The following is an 18063-nucleotide window of genomic DNA, read 5'->3' on the forward strand; positions in this document are numbered from 1 at the left end:
CGTCCCTCCCCTCCCCTCTACATCAGCCCGCCAGCGTCCCTCCCCTCCCCTCTACATCAGCCCGCCAGCGTCCCTCCCCTCCCCTCTACATCAGCCCGCCAGCGTCCCTCCCCTCTACATCAGCCCGCCAGCGTCCCTCCCCTCTACATCAGCCCGCCAGCGTCCCTCCCCTCTACATCAGCCCGCCAGCGTCCCTCCCCTCTACATCAGCCCGCCAGCGTCCCTCCCCTCTACATCAGCCCGCCAGCGTCCCTCCCCTCTACATCAGCCCGCCAGCGTCCCTCCCCTCCCCTCTACATCAGCCCGCCAGCGTCCCTCCCCTCCCCTCTACATCAGCCCGCCAGCGTCCCTGCCCTCCCCTCTACATCAGCCCGCCAGCGTCCCTGCCCTCCCCTCTACATCAGCCCGCCAGCGTCCCTGCCCTCCCCTCTACATCAGCCCGCCAGCGTCCCTCCCCTCCCCTCTACATCAGCCCGCCAGCGTCCCTGCCCTCCCCTCTACATCAGCCCGCCAGCGTCCCTGCCCTCTCCTGTGGGATGCCAGGGGTAAGTGCATATAGGCTTCTATTACCGTGTACCTCCAGGCAGCGTGGACCTTGCATACGGTCGTGTCTATGGCGATCATTGCTGTGTACAGAACTTGCTGAGTTTTGTTTCTCTCTCTCAGGTCGATCCCAAGTTCCTGAGGAATATGCGTTTTGCCAAGAAACACAACAAGAAAGGACTGAAAAAGATGCTGGCGAACAACGCCAAGAACGCGAAATAGACGCCCGGCCGGTGCCCGATATCTGTCACTTTAAATAAAAAAAACTTGTTGAGATGTTGTTGTGCTGCGTGTAATTCAGTTGCAGAACCGCCAGGCCTGTGAGTATCTGTATATAAAGGCTCTGCAGTCTGACGTACTGTACATGGCTGATAACTGCGGCTAGTAGCTTACAGTGAGACAGTGACAGATTATTGGTCAGGGAACACTGTGTGTCACAAGACGCTGATTGGCTGTGACATAGAATTACTGCACGTACCGATCCCGCTCTGGGACAGATTATGAAGCGTCCGCATCTGCTGCTTTTGCCGGTATTGCTCCTGCGACTTTATGCAAATACCACTACCAGCCCTTCCCGGTGTTCTCACGTGCGTCTGTGCGCAAGGGATCAGATGCCCACATTGAGCGTCTTTATACGCAACCATCGTTCGCACCATCCAAACTTGCACCTGCACCATGCTAGGTACAATCTCCATCCGAGTACAGCAAGCGATAATGCGTCTGAGTTCGCAACCACTTCAGCGTGGACTGTGAATCGGGCCCTGTGTCTCCAGCAGAGCCCAGCACAGCGCTCGCATCTCGCCTGTCAGACTGACTCCAGCCAAATTCAGGTTTTTTTTGTTTTTAAATAAAAGGTTCTAGAGCAGAGGTTCTCATACTCTCGGTCCTCTAACCCCACACAGGTCACGTTTCCAGATCACGTAATTGGTGCACAGCTGTATGCATTACTCACTGACACATTATAAAAGATCCACTGGTTGTGTACTTGTATAACTTGTGATTCTGTGAGGAGACCTGGAAAACTTGCCCTGTCAGGGGTCCTGAGGACACAGTTCGAGAACATGTGTTCTGATGGATGAGTCTATAATCACAAGAATAAGTCACCAAAATAAGACCCAGGACTTTTGAGAGTGCAGAGGTTCCCAAATGCCACCATTACAGTCCAGGTTTTAAAGATATCCATGCTTGAGAACAGGTGGACTAATTAGTACAGCATTTAATTTGTTTCACTATTTGGACTGGAGGGTGCATATCTAGGGTTGACCATTGATGGGGACATCGTTTATTACCATGATTGACACAAAAACCATTTATGGTGAACCATCGATGGTTTGTACTCCCTTGATGGCCACCTCTGCCGGGGGACAACCAGGCTGCGGGCCAATCAAAAATGGGGGTGGGACTTAGTGTGGCCGCTGGGTGCAGGGCTCAACTACATCCTGTTGAGGGAGATAAAACATTGGCTCCCATTTATCCATCGATGGTGGTTTTCTGCCATCAATGGCAAAACTAGTTAACATAGGCTGGCCACTATGGATGTTTTGAAAGAATTGATGGTCGATTGCCATCCCTATGGATATCCTGGACTGCTATGGTGGAGTTTGGGATACTCTGTCCTAGTAAAAAGATATTTTGAAGCCATCATTGTCGCTAACCAAGCTGAGGTCAGGGAGCCTCTGGGAGAAATGGCAGTATCCATATATTGGGTGGCTGTAATTCTACATTAAATACAATCTCAGCTGCTGCGGTGGCTCCTGGTTGTGACTGGAGATGATGCCTCTGTGACAGATCTTTCAGGTGTCAGTGCCCTTCTACAAACAGAGCTAGTCACAGGTCTTGACCCGGAGCAGAGACGTTCAGCCCAGCGAGGTTTGGGAAAGCACGTGAACCAGGAAACGCCTCTTATAGAGTAACAGGTCTCAGAATGCGCTACCAGAGGGGAAAACAAAGTTGGATTTTGGGATTTGTGTCTCCAAGTTATTTATTAATCTAAACGTTAGTTATTAGTGCTGAAGGGCTGGGGATTGACCTACACTTCCACACCATGGCGTCCATCAAGTGGTTGTGTGTTACTACTGCTGTGCTAACGCTGTGTGCCTTGCGATTAAGTCATGGTGCTCAGGTAGGTGTATCATCGGGTCTTTAATATTTGCAAGGAATATTGAGCACTAAATCATCAGACAATGATATTTTAACACTACTTAACTTTACAATAGTTCTCGTCTCCTGTATGTATACTGCAGCATGAAATCTAGCAGCAGCAATATAAGCGTACACAATGTATGTGCTAAACTAAAATCTGGCTCATGCAGTGCGTGTACAGGGCCAAAGGCTGCGTTCTATAATCATTTCTATACAGGATGTGTATAATAGTGTCTACAATTAGTTTTATGGCGTGCAGATAACGCTGCAGCCAATGTGTTCATGTAAGCAAGTTCTAGGTCTGTCGCCTGCTCACATTTGGGTTCATTTATGGGGCTTACATCATCATTTTGTTTTAGTGCATACTGTACATGATCCATATTTATTCACCCTTCCATAGGGGGCACAGACTACGCTGGGGTATAGGCTGGCAGATGGAGGCTGGACACCAAACAGTTACGTTCTTTAGACTTCAGCAGCCCAGGCTCCTTGTCCTCTATACCCTGTTCCCAGCCCCAGACAGGCCAGTGTAAAGTTTGGTGCTGCAGGAGCAGGCACCGCTAAAGCAGCCTCTTTTTTTTTTTTGGCTATTTTGAGCGCGCAGTACCGGATGTCCTGTAGGACGCCAGCGCCGCTGCTCCACTAACCCCCAGCAACCTCGGCCAGGAGGATCTCGGCCCCAACCGGACACCGGTGGCAACAATGTAAGGTGGCTCCCTTGCCGGGAGCGACATTAGAGTGGCTTTCACCGCTGGTGCTGGAGACCACCGCCGGTGCTGACACCAGGAGGCCGGGATGCCCGCACCCCCACGAGAATACCAGGGCACTTTGTACAAGGGAGTAACCCCCACTGCCTGACGCTGAGTGCCCATTTCACAGAGGTGCTGCCTACAGTTAGTCTTCAGGGGTTAGTTACTGTCTCCCTGTATACCTCCCCTCAAGTCAGGTTATACAGTCTAGCTCTAAACTATTTTTCTTTCTGTTGCTGTGAAGGGTTAATTCCTCCTTAGTTAAGCCCCACACATTGTTAAATTTGTGTGGCCCTTACATTCTTTGCTGTTTCTTATTGCACACTTCTGTTATAACTTGGTGTATGGCGCTTACCTTAAATGAAGTAACATGTCTTCCAAGAACAAAGTGCCCAAGGAGGTGGAGGCTCCTTTGCCGTGTAAATGTAGAAATTGTTCTGCCGGTCTTCCCCCACAGGATGTGGTCCAGGATGCTCTTTATCCGGTGATGCACAGGCCTGCAACGAGATCTCATCTACAGCTTCCAGCCAGGAACTGGCATGGGCAGCCAACCTGTCGCAGGTAATGTTGCAGTTGGTGGATGCCTTACTGTGCCCGTCCCTGTCCTCCCTTTTCTGTTTCAGTCTCATCTGCAGCTGCCTGGGTTGGAGCCCCCATGGATGAGCACCTCCCAGTCAGTGCAGGGTTTAGCACAGTTGTCTACCTATTAAGCAGACCGATTCCTATCTTGATGAAGTGGCCCTGGACACAGATATCTTAACCTCCAAGGTGTCAGCTTCTGTGTCAGCCAGAAGGGCCCTCTGGCTGCGCTCTTGGCGCGCTAACTGACTCTAAGAAGGACCCTGAGGCTCTTCCTTACTCTGGTGATCTTCTCTTTGGGCCGGAATTGGATAAGATCGTAGCCACTGTGGTGGCTTCCAAGACGCCGTTTCTGCCTTCGGCAGCAGCCCCTAGAGTGCGATTGTCTTCTTTTCGCTCCTTTTGCCCACAAGGGAAGGCCAAGAGACAGTCCTTTTCTAAGTTCCAGAGTTCTTCCTCTAAGACCTCCAAGCCTAGAAGCAATCAGTCCTGGTATATCAGATTTCCAGCTGCTAAGCCAGCCGACAATCCTACCGATTGACGGGACGGGCCTCTCCCTGGGGGACACCAGTATGGGAGGCCGGCTTCTGCTTTTCTCTGACGCCTGGATGGTGGATGTCTGTGTTCACGGTGTAGTCTTGCATGGCTATGCTCTGACCTTCCGGAAGCGTCCACCGGCAAGGTTTTTTTTTTCCCACTTGACTTCCAGGGGATCCGGGAAAAGCAAAAGCTCTGTTGGAGTTCATTCACTCTCTGGTAGCCTCCAAGGTAATTGTTTCAGTCCCTCAGTGGGGCTCAGGACTCTTCGCCAATCTCTTCTTGGTTCAGCAGCTGAACGGTTCCTTCGGTCCAATCCCCAACCTAAGACCCTCAGCAAGTGTTTGTGAGTTCCCTGGTTCTGCATGGAGTCTTTGCTCTCCATCATTTTGGCATTGGAACCGGGAGATTTCATGGCTTCCTTGGACATCCAGGATGCTTATTTACATGTGCCTATCTGACTCCGTCACCAGCGATTCCTCCAATTTGCAATCAGGGATGAGCACTACCAGTTTCTTGCCTTGCCTTTTAGTCTTCCCATGGCTCCTCATGTGTTCACGAAAGTCATGGCAGCTCACCTATGGCACAAGGGTATCAGAATTCTCCCTTACCTGGACGATCTGCTTAATGCTCAAGGAACACCTCCGTCTGACAATAGATCTTCTCCAATCACATGGATGGGTCATCAATTGGAATAAGTCCTCCCTGCCTCCGTCCCAGGAGATGCTGTTTGATTCCAGGGTCCAGAGAGTGTTCCTCCAAGTGGACAAGATTCGGGATCTGTAGGACAGGATTTGAGGATTCATACTTCATCGCCGGGTGTCCATACACTACTGCATGCATTTATTGGGTTCACTGGTCTCCACCTTTGACATGGTGGAGTATGCCCAGTTTCACTCCTGACCTCTCCAGGTCTAGATTCTGGCTCGCTGGAACGGATCCCATCTCCAGATCAAGCAGCAGACAATCTCAGGAGGTTTGTCTCTCCCTTGTGTGGTGGCTTCAGAGCCCCTATTTGGACAGGGGTTGCCCCCTTGTGGATTTAGGAATGGGTCCTCCTCACCACAGATGAAAGCCTTCATGGGTAGGGGGCTGTGACCTGCCAGCAGTCCTTCCAAGGTCGATTGCCTGCTCAGGAGAGCCGCCCCCCGATCAATGTCCTGGAAATTCGGGCTGTCTTCAGGGCTCTGTTGGTCTCTGCAACTCCTTCGACATTGCCCAGTCCAGGTACAGTCTGACAACGTGACGGCCGTCACTTGCATAAGCCATCAAGGTGCCATTCACAGTCGCAGCGCCATGAAAGGTGAGTCACATTTTCCGCTGGACAGCACCATTTTCCAGCTCTGTCGGCGGTTTTCATGCCGGGGGTCCAGAATTGGGAAGCCGCCACAGCGTCCACTCAGCTTCTAGTTCATCGTTGGGGTCTGCCAGACATCGTTCTGATGGCGTTTCGGTACATCCACAAGGTACCAAGGTATCTTTCGCACCAGGGACCCGGGGGCTCGTCTGGTGGATGCCTTAGCGGTTCGGTGGACTTTCATATTTCCTCTGATCTCGCTTCTGTTGAGGGTTCTCCACAATTTGAAGTTAGAAGGCGGTATTGTGAGTCTGGTAGCTCCCAACTGGCCGTGGAGAGCTTGGTACACAGATCTTCTGAGCGCCTCTATTGGCACTCTGCTGCTTCTTCCTCCACAGCTGATCTCTCTCTCAGGGCCTGTGCTTACACCCAGACCTGACTCGCCTCACTTTGATGACGTGGTTCTTGAGAGCTAAAGGATTTTCAGTCATTTATACCATGCGCTGAATGCGCGGAAGCACTCATCCGCTAGAGTTTATTATCTGGTTTGGCGTACATACATCTCCTGGTGTTCTTCTAGGGCTCTTAACCAAAGATCCTTCCGGCTTACCCGTCCTCTTGGATCTCTCAGCGGGTCTGGATTTGGGTCTTTGCCTTTCATCCTTAAAAGTGCAGTTCTCTGCCCTTTCAGTTCTCTTTGTGAGACAGAGGTGGCTTGATGTCCGTACTTTCAGGGAGTTCTCCACGTTTATCCCTCGGTGGCTCCGTGGGACTTCATGCTTTGGGCTCTTCAGTAATCTCCCTTCGAGCCTTTGGACTTGGTGGGCCTTCGTTGGCTCACGTGGAAGACTTGAGCATGCTGTCGTGTCCCTCTCCTTTTCTGGTCTGTTACTTGGACCCTGCCATCCTACAGACTCTGCTAGGCTACCTTCCGAAGGTAGTTTCCAGATTCCACTTCAATCAGGAGATTGTGGTCCCGGCCTTTCAGTCTCCGGAGGCTTCGGCGGAGGAGGCCTCTTTTAGATGTTGTGAGTGCCCTCCGCATTTATGTAGAACGTACTAGGGATATCCGGAAGTCAGATTCCATTATCATTCTCTATGGTTTCCATAAGCAGTGCTGGCCGGCTACGAAACAGACCTTGGCCAGATGGCTCAGTTTAACCCTCTACCACGCATATATGGTGGCGGACCCTCCTGCCGTGGTGACAGCTCATTCCACCAGGTCGGTTGGTACATCTTGGGCAGCTCGTTGTGGCGCCTCCTAAGGAGCAGCTTTGCAGGGCAGCCACGTGGTCTTCTGGTCACACCTTTTTGTCCGCTTTTATGCATTTGATATCTTGGAGTTTTAATGTCGTAACAATGGCAACTCGCACTCTTTTCAGCTAATTAGATTGACCCCAAAATTGGAGATTACCGAACAAATAGCCATATCAGAATGTAGACTTTTAGTTCCAACGGGCCTAGAAGTAATGTCATATTTATTTATTACTCCCTTGGGTCCAGGGCCCACAGGGGAACACCCTGCACCCATGTTTAATACCTCTCCGGTGTGGTGGGCATTTTCCTTAGCACGGTAGAAAATTCAGGTTCCATTTTCCCGGAGTCTTGAGCGTGTGCATTGCCAGAGTCTGCTCACTTACGCCAGCTACTAAAGAGTGGGGGGTCCCAAATGCACACTGCCCCCCCCTCTCAATGAGCCCCAGATGTAAGTCCTGTTATTAATGGCTGTGGTGTGGGCTGAAATGCGGTATGGCCATCCTCGTGAAGACAGATGGATATTCGGCATACCTAATGCGATTGCTCGCATGAACATAGGGTCACCCTGCAAGATGCCAGTGGTGGAAAATCCGATGTGTTGGGCCCAATAATTGGACAGTTTACGCTCTTTCCAAATAGCCCTCCCCCCCCCCCCCCCCCCTGCACAATTTTACTCTGGACTCGCACATTTCTGTACGCAGCCTATGGGTCTGCAAATAAAAATGTGGAAGTCCTCGCATACCATAAGTGCGGCATACAGCCGCAGTTACTCGCACAGCAAGGGAACTCGCACCTAACTTGATTGGGGATGTAGATAAAATGCTGGCGGACGGGATCCCGGCTGCTCATATACCGATGCCGGAATCCCGACCACCAGCAAAATGCTGACGACACTATCCTGCTCTCATTCGGGATGGCATCATCGGCATCCCGACCGCTGGAAGACCGAACGTCCGGACGCCAGTAAGTACTGCACTGTCCCCGTGGATGGGGGGGTTATGTTTTGCCACCCCGGGTGGGACATTAGGGTTAGGTGCACCCCCCCCCCCCCACTCCGGGAGGGCTAGGTTTAGGGTGCAGAAGGGGGGGGTTAGGGTTAGGCACCACTAAGGGAGGGTTAAGGGGGAGAGAGGGGTAGGGAATAGGGTACTTACCTCCCCTGTCGGCATCTGCCGTGTTCGGGGTTCTGGTGCCGGGATTTGAACCGGAAGCTAATGAGCTGCCGGTATTTCATACCACTCCCCTGGATTGAGCCCTTTGTATGCATCAGACACAAAAGTGCTATGTGATTTCTCTATAGGAAAACAGCCGGATGGTGATCCACACTATGGACATAGACTGCAAGATCACATCCCGCTTTGCTCGCACCTTTATTACCACTGAAATCCGTAATCCGCTGAAATCATCCCAAGAGGCTGTGTTTGCTGTGGAACTTCCCAAAACAGCCTTCATCACCAACTTCAGTATGTGAGTATCTCCTCAATCTGCAGTAAAACATAGCCAATACATATCAATAAATACAAATTTAACAAAGTTTGCATTATTACCTATCCCAGGCAAATAGACATACGGCCTTCAGAATATACTGTATATTTTTAAAACGCTTTATTTTTGTTCAGATGCTAGTGATGGGTAGAGCGTGAGATCAGACGCTAGTGATGGGTACAGCGTGAGATCAGACGCTAGTGGTGGGTACAGCGTGAGATCAGACACTAGTGATGGGTACAGCGTGAGATCAGACACTAGTGATGGGTACAGGGTGAGATCGGACGCTATTGATGGGTACAGCGTGAGATCGGACGCTATTGATGGGTACAGCGTGAGATCGGACGCTAGTGATGGGTAGAGCGTGAGATCGGACGCTAGTGATGGGTAGAGCGTGAGATCGGACGCTAGTGATGGGTAGAGCGTGAGATCGGACGCTAGTGATGGGTAGACCGTGAGATCAGACACTGGTGAGATGGGTTCAGGGTGAGATCAAACGCTAGTGATGGGTACAACGTGAGATCAGACACTGGGGATGGGTGCAGTGTGAGATCAGACGCTAGTGATGGGTACAGCGTGAGATCAGACACTAGTGATGGGTAGCAGTCATTGTCCGATTGCTGGATATAGTTTTAAGATGGATTGGTAAGGTCCGATGGTGCACGTCAGTGGTAGAGGTCTAATGATGGTTATTTTCTCCTTTGCCCATGTGTGGGCGCGCATCATCCATGGTTCATTATTAGATTTATTTTCTGGAGATGGTTATAGACCATCAATAGCAGAGCATTTGATGGACAACCCTAGTGCAGATTGAAGATAATCGTCATACATTGGGAAAAGAAAGCCGTTTCTCTTTCACCGATAATAGAAGTTACCTAGTGCTCATCGGTGGTGTGTGTGGTTGGATGTGGGGTTCTTGACTGTATTTCGGATGGATGTGGCCAAGTAATCAGCTGGGCTGTGTGGTATAGGGTATGATAGATAGGTAGGTATAGAACAGAGGTTATGGTGGGTGGGTTTGTCTGTGGAGGTGTCTAAATAAATAACAGGATGGCGACAATGAGTGGGAGACGGTGGGAGGGAGGTCTCGATCAACTGGCAAATAGGAGGAGCGCTCAAGTGGATGTAGAGGCCATAAGTACAGTATCATAGTATCTGTTAGTGAGGGTTAAAGACATGTATCATTAGAGGATATGGTGGCCTAATGGGGCGATGGCGTGTGTTGGTACGGAAGGTGGTGGCATGTAAGGTCTGTGGGATGCGGGTGTGGTGTAAAACAAATATACAAATTGAGACTTGTCACAGGGGTTTCTGGGTACATGGAATGTGGGAGTGGTGTAAACAAAAACAAACTCACCAATCAGGATTAGCGTTGGCCGATCAGAGTTATGAAGTCTAACGGACGCTCACAAGGAAGTTTGGGCCTCACTGTGGAAGGCCCAACCCTCTGACTTACCCTTGATGTAGCTAGCTGAGAATAAGAAGAAAAGTCTGACTGGTTGAGGTCTGGGAAACAGTAAGATGCTGGAAGGTGTCAGGAGGAGACTGGTACAGGGACCATGGAGATGTGGTGACCAGAACCAATCCAGGAGATAAGGACATTGTAAATAACAAGCTATGGTCTGGGACACAGTTGAGTCAATTCAGTTAAGGACAAATGGTGGGTGAGATCTGAGATGTGCCATTGCAACAGTAATGGTATCCGTGTAGGCGTGGTAACTTTTGACCTAATATAATGAACCCACAGCATTGGAACAGCACACTGTTTGCCCCTAAATTGTGCATTTTAGTTTGCAGATCCCTAGGAGTGCGTATTAAAATTTAAGGACTACCATGTGCGGTACATGTGTTCCCCACATCACCGGCATTGGTCCTATTTGAAACAACCCCTATAACTAAACCCAAAGGAGCAGGAGAGTCACCATGAACGCTAGATTTAGGGAACCTGACATTCTGGCAGTGAGCAGCGCACATGGAACTGCCTGAATTAGACAGACCAGATTTAACAACTGGCAACCTGGGCCCTGATTCAGACCCACTCGCAAGCGGCTGTCCGCTCGCAAGTGGGTCGATGTTGTGCACTGCGCAAGCGCACGACGGCGGGAGCTCCGTCGTGCGCATGCGCCAGACGCGACGAGCGAAGGAAAGTCCTTCGCTCGTTGTGTCTGATCAAAGGGGGCGTGCTGTCGATGTTGATTGACAGCAAGCCCCCTTTGGTGGGCGTGCCGGGGGCGTGCCTCCCTGACGGGGGCGTTCCCAAGGGAACGCCTCCCGTCAGAAGCCGGCCCACTGACATCACTAGTGATGTCAGTGGGAGTGATTTTGGCTCTGATAGAGCCAAAATCACTCCGGGCCTTGCGGTTGAAAACCTCAACCGCAGGCTCCGGCACGCAGTTTCGATGGTCGCGATGGTCAAGACCATCGCGGCCATCAAACTGCACGCTCGTATAGGCTGTGGGTGGTGACTCACAGCTATACGAGCGTCCAGGGGGACGCTCCATTGTTATGGAGGACGGCCCTCATTCAGAGTGTGCGGCTCTGAATGAGGGCCCTGGTGTTATCAGCAGACAGACACCTGAGAACCTGGCCACTGCCACTAGTATAACCCGGATTCCTGGACTGGCGCATCACCGTAATTACGATTTGGTTATTTTGGGTCAAACTAATATTAAATGTTGCTCAAAATAATTTCACAAGATGAAGTTCACAACTGCTCTGGTATTATGGCTGAATATGTTTGCCAAGACTATAGTGTGGAGGGTGGAAATTCAGGCTTTAAAACTTTTTTGGGGCTTATAGTCACTAAAATAGTCTTTATATTACATATGTGGCATTACGGAAACCAATCACATACTAGCTTTCACGAGACTGACTACAATAAACTGGTACACAGGGCCGGATTCAATTAGAAGCGAAAAACCGTTTCGCATGGATTTTGGCGAAAATCTGCTCGCTCTGAATCTGGACGTTTTTGGGGTGTTTTTTTTTGCGGCCTCCTGGCCGCTCGCTAAGCTGTGGGTGACCACCCACAGCTTTTGCGAGCGGCCAGGTGATGGTCGCGACCATCGGGGCTTGCGACGAGACCCTTGTGGTAGGGTCTCGTCCGTCGCAAGCCCCAGAGAGCTACCTGCTCTAACAGAGCAGGAAGCTTTCCACTGACATCACTGGTGATGTCAGTGGTGCCTCCCACAAACGGCAGGCGCTCCTTCGGGAACGCCCTAGTTTGTGTAGCCACCCCCTCTCCCCGCCTACAAAATGAGGCGAGCTGTCGATCAACCTCGACAGCCGCTCATTTTGTAGTGAGTCCCAGAGTGAGAGAATTTCTCTCTCGCTTCGGGGCATGCGCAGTACCCCACCATCGACCCGCTTGCGAGTGGCTCTGAATCAGGCCCCAAGTGTTTTGGGGATTACAGGTGCTTGTATGACGGCGGAATTTCATTTTACTAAAACTTCACTTTAGAGACATTAAAATATGCTAGTACCCAGTTACAAACACCCCAAATTTAATGGAACTACGTATTTCCTCCAAAAAACCCTGCTTTATGCCATTCTTCACCACTTTTACCTAGACGCTAATAGCCAGCAGTTACCACCACTTAAGTACCCTAACTAGTTCAATTAGGGCTAATACTAAACTACCATAATGATTTCCGAAGTCAGACCATCTCTTTCTGGGGTACAAAGTGATTCCCCCAGTTCAACCTGCACTTTTCACCTGCTTAACATTCACCGGGTCCCGTTTTAAGCTTGTTTGGCAATTGAATACGGAGTACATCGGGAGCGCGCATGAAAAATTTTTGCGTCCAAAACACGTGAAGGCGGCGAAACGTCAGGCAAGCAAAACTTTCTCGCGCATGCGAAACGAATTGAATACAGCCCACAGTCTGATTGGTTGCTGGTGATTGGCGTGGAATTAATCTGCGAAAACGATGTTGGGTTTCAGGACCACTGGGGATAGAGAGCCCACGGCCATCTTGCAGACCAGTACATAATGCCTCTAGTCTGTTATGGCAACAATGGCAAAACTTTCTTGGACCAACTGTGTCAGAATTAAATTGGCCTAAACTTGAGCTGGAATTTCCTCCTTTTGTATTTTTCTGGTGAACTAAAAGAGAGGTTACCAAACTCCGCCCTTACAGTCCACGTTCTAAGGATATCCCTGCTTGAGCGCAGATGGCTTAATTAGTACCTCAGTCAATTTGATTTACCATCTGGACTCAAGCATGCAAATTTAGGGATGGCAATTAGTGATTACCATCTATGGTGAGTCATCGATAGTTTGCAATCCCTCAATGGCCACCACTGCTGAGAGTACACCGGGCCACTGGCCAATCAATAATGGGGATGGGGCTTACCGGCCATCAGGGGGAAAAAAAGAACTTTGGCTCTCACTCATCCATCATTGGTGGAGAACCATGGACTCTCTGCCATCAATGGCAAAACTAGTTAACATCGGCCTCAGGGCCTGATTCAGGGCCGCTTGCTCCGAGCGATATTCGCACATCTGCGCATACGTATGGGTCGTAATGCGCATGTGCCAACCAGTCATTGCAATCGGAAATCGTGCGCTCGCAAAACAGCGAGGGCCTGCTAATTTGAGTAACCGAATTAGGCATTTGTGGGTGGTAACAGGGGAAGGTGCTTGAAAACGGGGGAGTGGAGATCCGAACGCAGGCGTGCCAAATGGTCAAAACGGGCGTTTAATGGGAGTGCATAATTAGTAAAGCAGCGTCATCGACCACGTCACTTGGTTGTCTTTTAGCCTGAACTGCTCACAGTGATTGCGGGAAGTAAAACCTACCACAAGCACTGCGAGCAGTTCAGACGCCTTTCGATGTACTCGATTAATCTAATAAATAGCGGAGATGACGTATGATGCGAACGGCCAGGGGGCGTCTTTACAAAATAGCGAGCGCATGTTTCGTTCGCTCCCTCAGACATAGAGGCATCAACAGACCGCAAAGAGCGAGCGCTCAATTTAAATAGCCGGCCCCTTTTTCTGAACGACCGTTTGCAAATAGCGTCCGGCTCTGAATCAGGCCCACAGTCAATTTGATTTAACCATCTGAACTACAGCATGGATTTCCTTAAAACCTGGACTGTAATGGCGGAGTTTGGGAACCTCCGCACTATAATGACACTGCAGCCTACGCAGAGCGCCAATAACTGGGACACACGTGCTGATCACCTATAACAGCCGCTATAAATTTGCTCATAGCAAATGTTGGAGGACGACCAGGACTAATAATCCAGCAACAAGAATAAGATCAGACAGCAAAGTACACAATTGGCAGGAGTAGGATTTGGCAAAAAAAGAAATAAATTAAAGGTCAGGGCTGGTGGAGATCAATCAGATATTAAGGTTCAGGCTAGATCAGTTCCCAGGAAAACAACTGATGTAAGAGGAACAAGTTGAAAGCTGCGTAAGCCTATAATAGGCAATGAGTAACTGAGGGCGCCCATTACAGGATTAGCGTGCACCTCTCACACTGTATGAATGTGGGACCTGTGACTGACACTGAGCAACTTGTGTCCCGCTAGATGTATCGCTAGACAAGGCGCAAACATTCCGGCCAAACAGATGGCAGATGTGGGAAAGCTTCCATGCACAGGACAGCTGTGTCCCACCAAAGGCAAGAGGGTAATGGATGAATGTGGGTGAAAGGAGAGCGGTACCAATCCCACCAGAGGGCTCCGGAGATGACAAAGTGCGCGCTTGCGGCGTCGCCTCTATGCCATACCGGCACAAGCCATAACCTTGGCTGTGCACACAACTACAGTGCATCTTGAAAGTATTTACAACGTTTCACTTTTCCCACATTTTGTTATGTTACAGCCTTATTCCAAAGTGGAATAAATTCATTTTTGTCCTCAAAATTCTACACACAATACCCCATAATGACAACGTGTAAAAAGTTTTTTTGAGATTTTTGCAAATTTAATAAAAAAACCAAACACACTAAGAAATTACATGTACATAAGTATTCACAGCCTTTGCTCAATATTTTGTTGATGCACCTTTGGCAGCAATTACAGCCTCAAGGCCCTCATTCAGAGCCGTACGCTCTGAGCAGAGCGCACGCTCTGAATGAGGGCCGGCCTCCATGAAAAAGGAGCGTCCTCCTGGACGCTCGTATAGCTGTGGGTGACCACCCACAGGCTATACGAGCGTGCAGTTTGATGGCCGCGATGGTCTTGACCATCGCGACCATCGAAACTGCGAGCCGGAGCCTGCGGTTGAGGTTTTCAACCGCAAGCTCCGGAGTGATTTTGGCTCTATCAGAGCCAAAATCACTCCCACTGACATCACTAGTGATGTCAGTGGGCCGGCTTTTGACGGGAGGTGTTCCCGTGGGAACGCCCCCGTCAGGGAGGCACGCCCCCGGCACGCCTACCAAAGGGGGCGTGCTGTCAATCAACATTGACAGCACGCCCCCTTTGATCGGACACAACGAGCGAAGGACTTTCCTTCGCTCGTCGCGTCTGGCGCATGCGCACGACGGAGCTCCCTCCGTCGTGCGCATGCTCAGTCCAGAACATCGACCCACTTGCGAGCGGACAGCCGCTCGCGAGTGGGTCTGAATCAGGCCCCAAGTCTTTTTGAATAGGATGCCACAAGCTTGGCACACCTATCTTTGGGCTGTTCGCCCATTCCTCTTAGCAGCACCTCTCAGCCTCCATCAGGTTGGATGGGAAGCGTCGGTGCACAGCCATTTTCAGATCTCTCCAGAGATGTTCAATCGGATACAAGTCTGGGCTCTGGCTGGGCCACTCAAGGACATTCACAGAGTTGTCCTGAAGCCACTCCTTTGATATCTTGGCTGTGTGCTTAGGGTCGTTGTCCTGCTGAAAGATGAACCGTCGCCCCAGTCTGAGGTCAAGAGCGCTCTGGAGCAGGTTTTCATCCAGGATGTCTCTGTACATTGCTGCATTTATCTTTCCCTCTATCCTGACTAGTCTCCCAGTTCCAGGCGTAAAAGTATCGCGCACGTGCCCGCTATTCCCCGTATTCAATTTCAAAGTAGGCGAAATTGGGAACTGGCGAAACTTGGATCGGCGTAAAAAAACAGAAATTTTCAGGAAATAATCTTAGGACCCCCTAAAGATGTCCAGACATGGGGGATCACTATGGGTACCCCTGTTTTGGCCTGCAGAAGGAAGTCAGGTTTTTTGAATAGTCTCGGCAGGTACATAAATGCGGCTATGAAGAAGTGGTGAAGAATAGCGCTTAGCCTTTTTATTGGGGAAAAATAACTATGCCCATCAAATTTGGGGTACATGAAAATGGGTGCAAGCATATTTTTAAGTCCCTAAAATGATTGTTTTAAAATTCTTCAAAAATGCACCTGCTGCTACTCCCCGCAATGAAGAAAACACCTGCCGCATATCTGGGAACCCCTCTGGAATCTATTACGGTAGTTTAGGATTTGTTTCCACATTTTTTTATTTTTTTTTTAACCCCAAAACTGAAATACATTTTTTGGGGTGTCCCGATTTTTTTTTTTTTTACTTTTTTTAAACATAGATCTTTTTTAGGGGTCATTCCTAGGGGTGCAGGCTATTTTTTTTAAGCCTGCACCCCTAAACCCCAATTCTGCACTTTTTTTTGCTTGCTTAAGGCAAGCGAAAAATCATCCCCGTTTTTTTACATTGACTTATCGCACCGGCGAAAAGTCAATGTAATTGAATACGGGGAAAAAGACAATAAGCGAAAATTACATCATCGGCGATAAATTATCGGTGATAACTGCTTTTCGCCTCAAATTGAATACTGCCCATTTTCGCCTATTGGGCAGTATTCAATTTGAGGCGAAAAGACTTTATCGGCGATAATTTATCACCAATGACGTCATTTTCGCCTATTGTCTTTTTCCCCACATTCAATTACATTGACTTTTTGCCGGTGCGATAAGTCAATGTAAAAAAACGGGGATGATTTTTCGCTTGCCTTTAGCAGGCAAAAAAAAGTGCAGAATTGGGGTTTAGGGGTGCAGGCTTAAAAAAACATAGCCTGCACCCCTGGGAATGACCCCTAAAAAAGATCTATGTTTAAAAAAAGTAAAATTAAAAATCGGGACACCCCAAAAAATGTATTAAAATTTTCGGGTTAAAAAAAAATGTGGAAACAAATCCTAAACTACCGTAATAGATTCCAGAGGGGTTCCCAGATATGCGGCAGGTGTTTTCTTCATTGCGGGTAGTACCGGCAGGTGCATTTTTGAAGAATTTTAAAAAATCATTTTAGGGACTTCAAAATATGCTTGCACCCATTTTCATGTACCCCAAATTTGATGGGCATAGTTATTTTTCCCAAAAATAAAAAAGCTAAGTGCTATTCTTCACCACTTCTTCATAGCCGCATTTATGCACCTGCCGCGGCTATTTAAAAACCCGACTTCCTTCTGCAGGCCAAAACAGGGGTACCCATAGTCATCCCCCATGTCTGGACATCTTCAGGGGGGTCCTAAGATTTCCGAAAATTCCCGTTTTTTTCGCCGATCCAAGTTTTGCCGGTTCCCGTTTTCGCCTTCTTTGGAATTGAATACGGGGAATAGCGGGCACGTGCGCGATACTTTTCCGCCTGGAAAACAGGCAAAGGAAGTGAAAAGTCCAGCAGGCGAAAAGTCTGGACTTTTTGCCTCAAATTGAATACGTGCCTTAAGGGGGCATCCACTACACGATTTTAGCAGGCGATTCAATGATAATGACGTCGTTATCGTTCAATCGTTTAAAAATCACTTATAAATCGTGCAGTGTTTGGTCGTTAACGATGCGCGCTCCCGCTGGTCGTTTGATCATCTCGTCAGTCGACCGAACATGCAGGTCAATTTCACTTGATATATTAAAGATCGTTTGCAAATCGTTCAGACTGAAAGATAAAATTTCAAGGGAAAAAATCAAGGGAAAATCGTTTAGAGATTGGACAGGGAGTAGATCGTCTAGTGGATGTGCCACTTAAGCTGTAGGAACATCTCAAGGATGATCAGTGGAAACAGGATGCAACTGAGCTCAATTTTGAGCTTCATGGCAAAGGCTGTGAATACTTATGTACATGTGATTTCTTAGTGTTTTTTTTTTTTTTTTATTAAATTTGCAAAAATCTCAAAAAAAACTTTTACACGTTGTCATTATGGGGTATTGTGTGTAGAATTTTGAGGACAAAAATTTATTTATTCCAATTTAGAAAAAGGCTGTAACAACAAAATGTGGAAAAAGTGAAGCGCTGTGAATACTTTCCGGATGCACTGTAAGTGGCGTTGTCACAAAGTTACCCCTATAGGGCCACCAGGCTGTGCGCCCCAGAGCAGGACAATCAGGTCAAATTCTGGTTATTGTCAGCCCTGAGGTCCTGGTCTGCTGTTGGCCTATGTGCTTACTACAGTAATGGGTCCAAGTCAGTGTAAACCATTGCTTTCCCGGAGGGGCAAATGGCTGTATTGATAGAAACTACCATGGCTTGAGGTGAGGGTAAAC

The 18063-nt window shown here is 49.0% G+C and overlaps 1 protein-coding gene across 1 annotated transcript in view; it reads left to right on the forward strand.

Moving 5' to 3' along the window:
* The first annotated feature begins 2587 nt into the window (after positions 1–2587).
* LOC148473873 (inter-alpha-trypsin inhibitor heavy chain H3-like) overlaps positions 2588–18063 on the forward strand; it is a 136613-nt gene continuing 121137 nt past the window's right edge. The window contains exons 1-2 of the mRNA XM_088459328.1: positions 2588–2665; positions 8405–8571. Of these exons, the coding sequence (XP_088315454.1) occupies positions 2588–2665; positions 8405–8571 (245 nt within the window). The remainder of the gene's footprint in view (positions 2666–8404; positions 8572–18063) is intronic.

Source organism: Taudactylus pleione, unplaced genomic scaffold (genome assembly GCF_031769625.1).
Source record: "Taudactylus pleione unplaced genomic scaffold, aTauple2 ptg000905l, whole genome shotgun sequence".
Taxonomy (NCBI): Eukaryota; Metazoa; Chordata; class Amphibia; order Anura; family Myobatrachidae; genus Taudactylus; species Taudactylus pleione.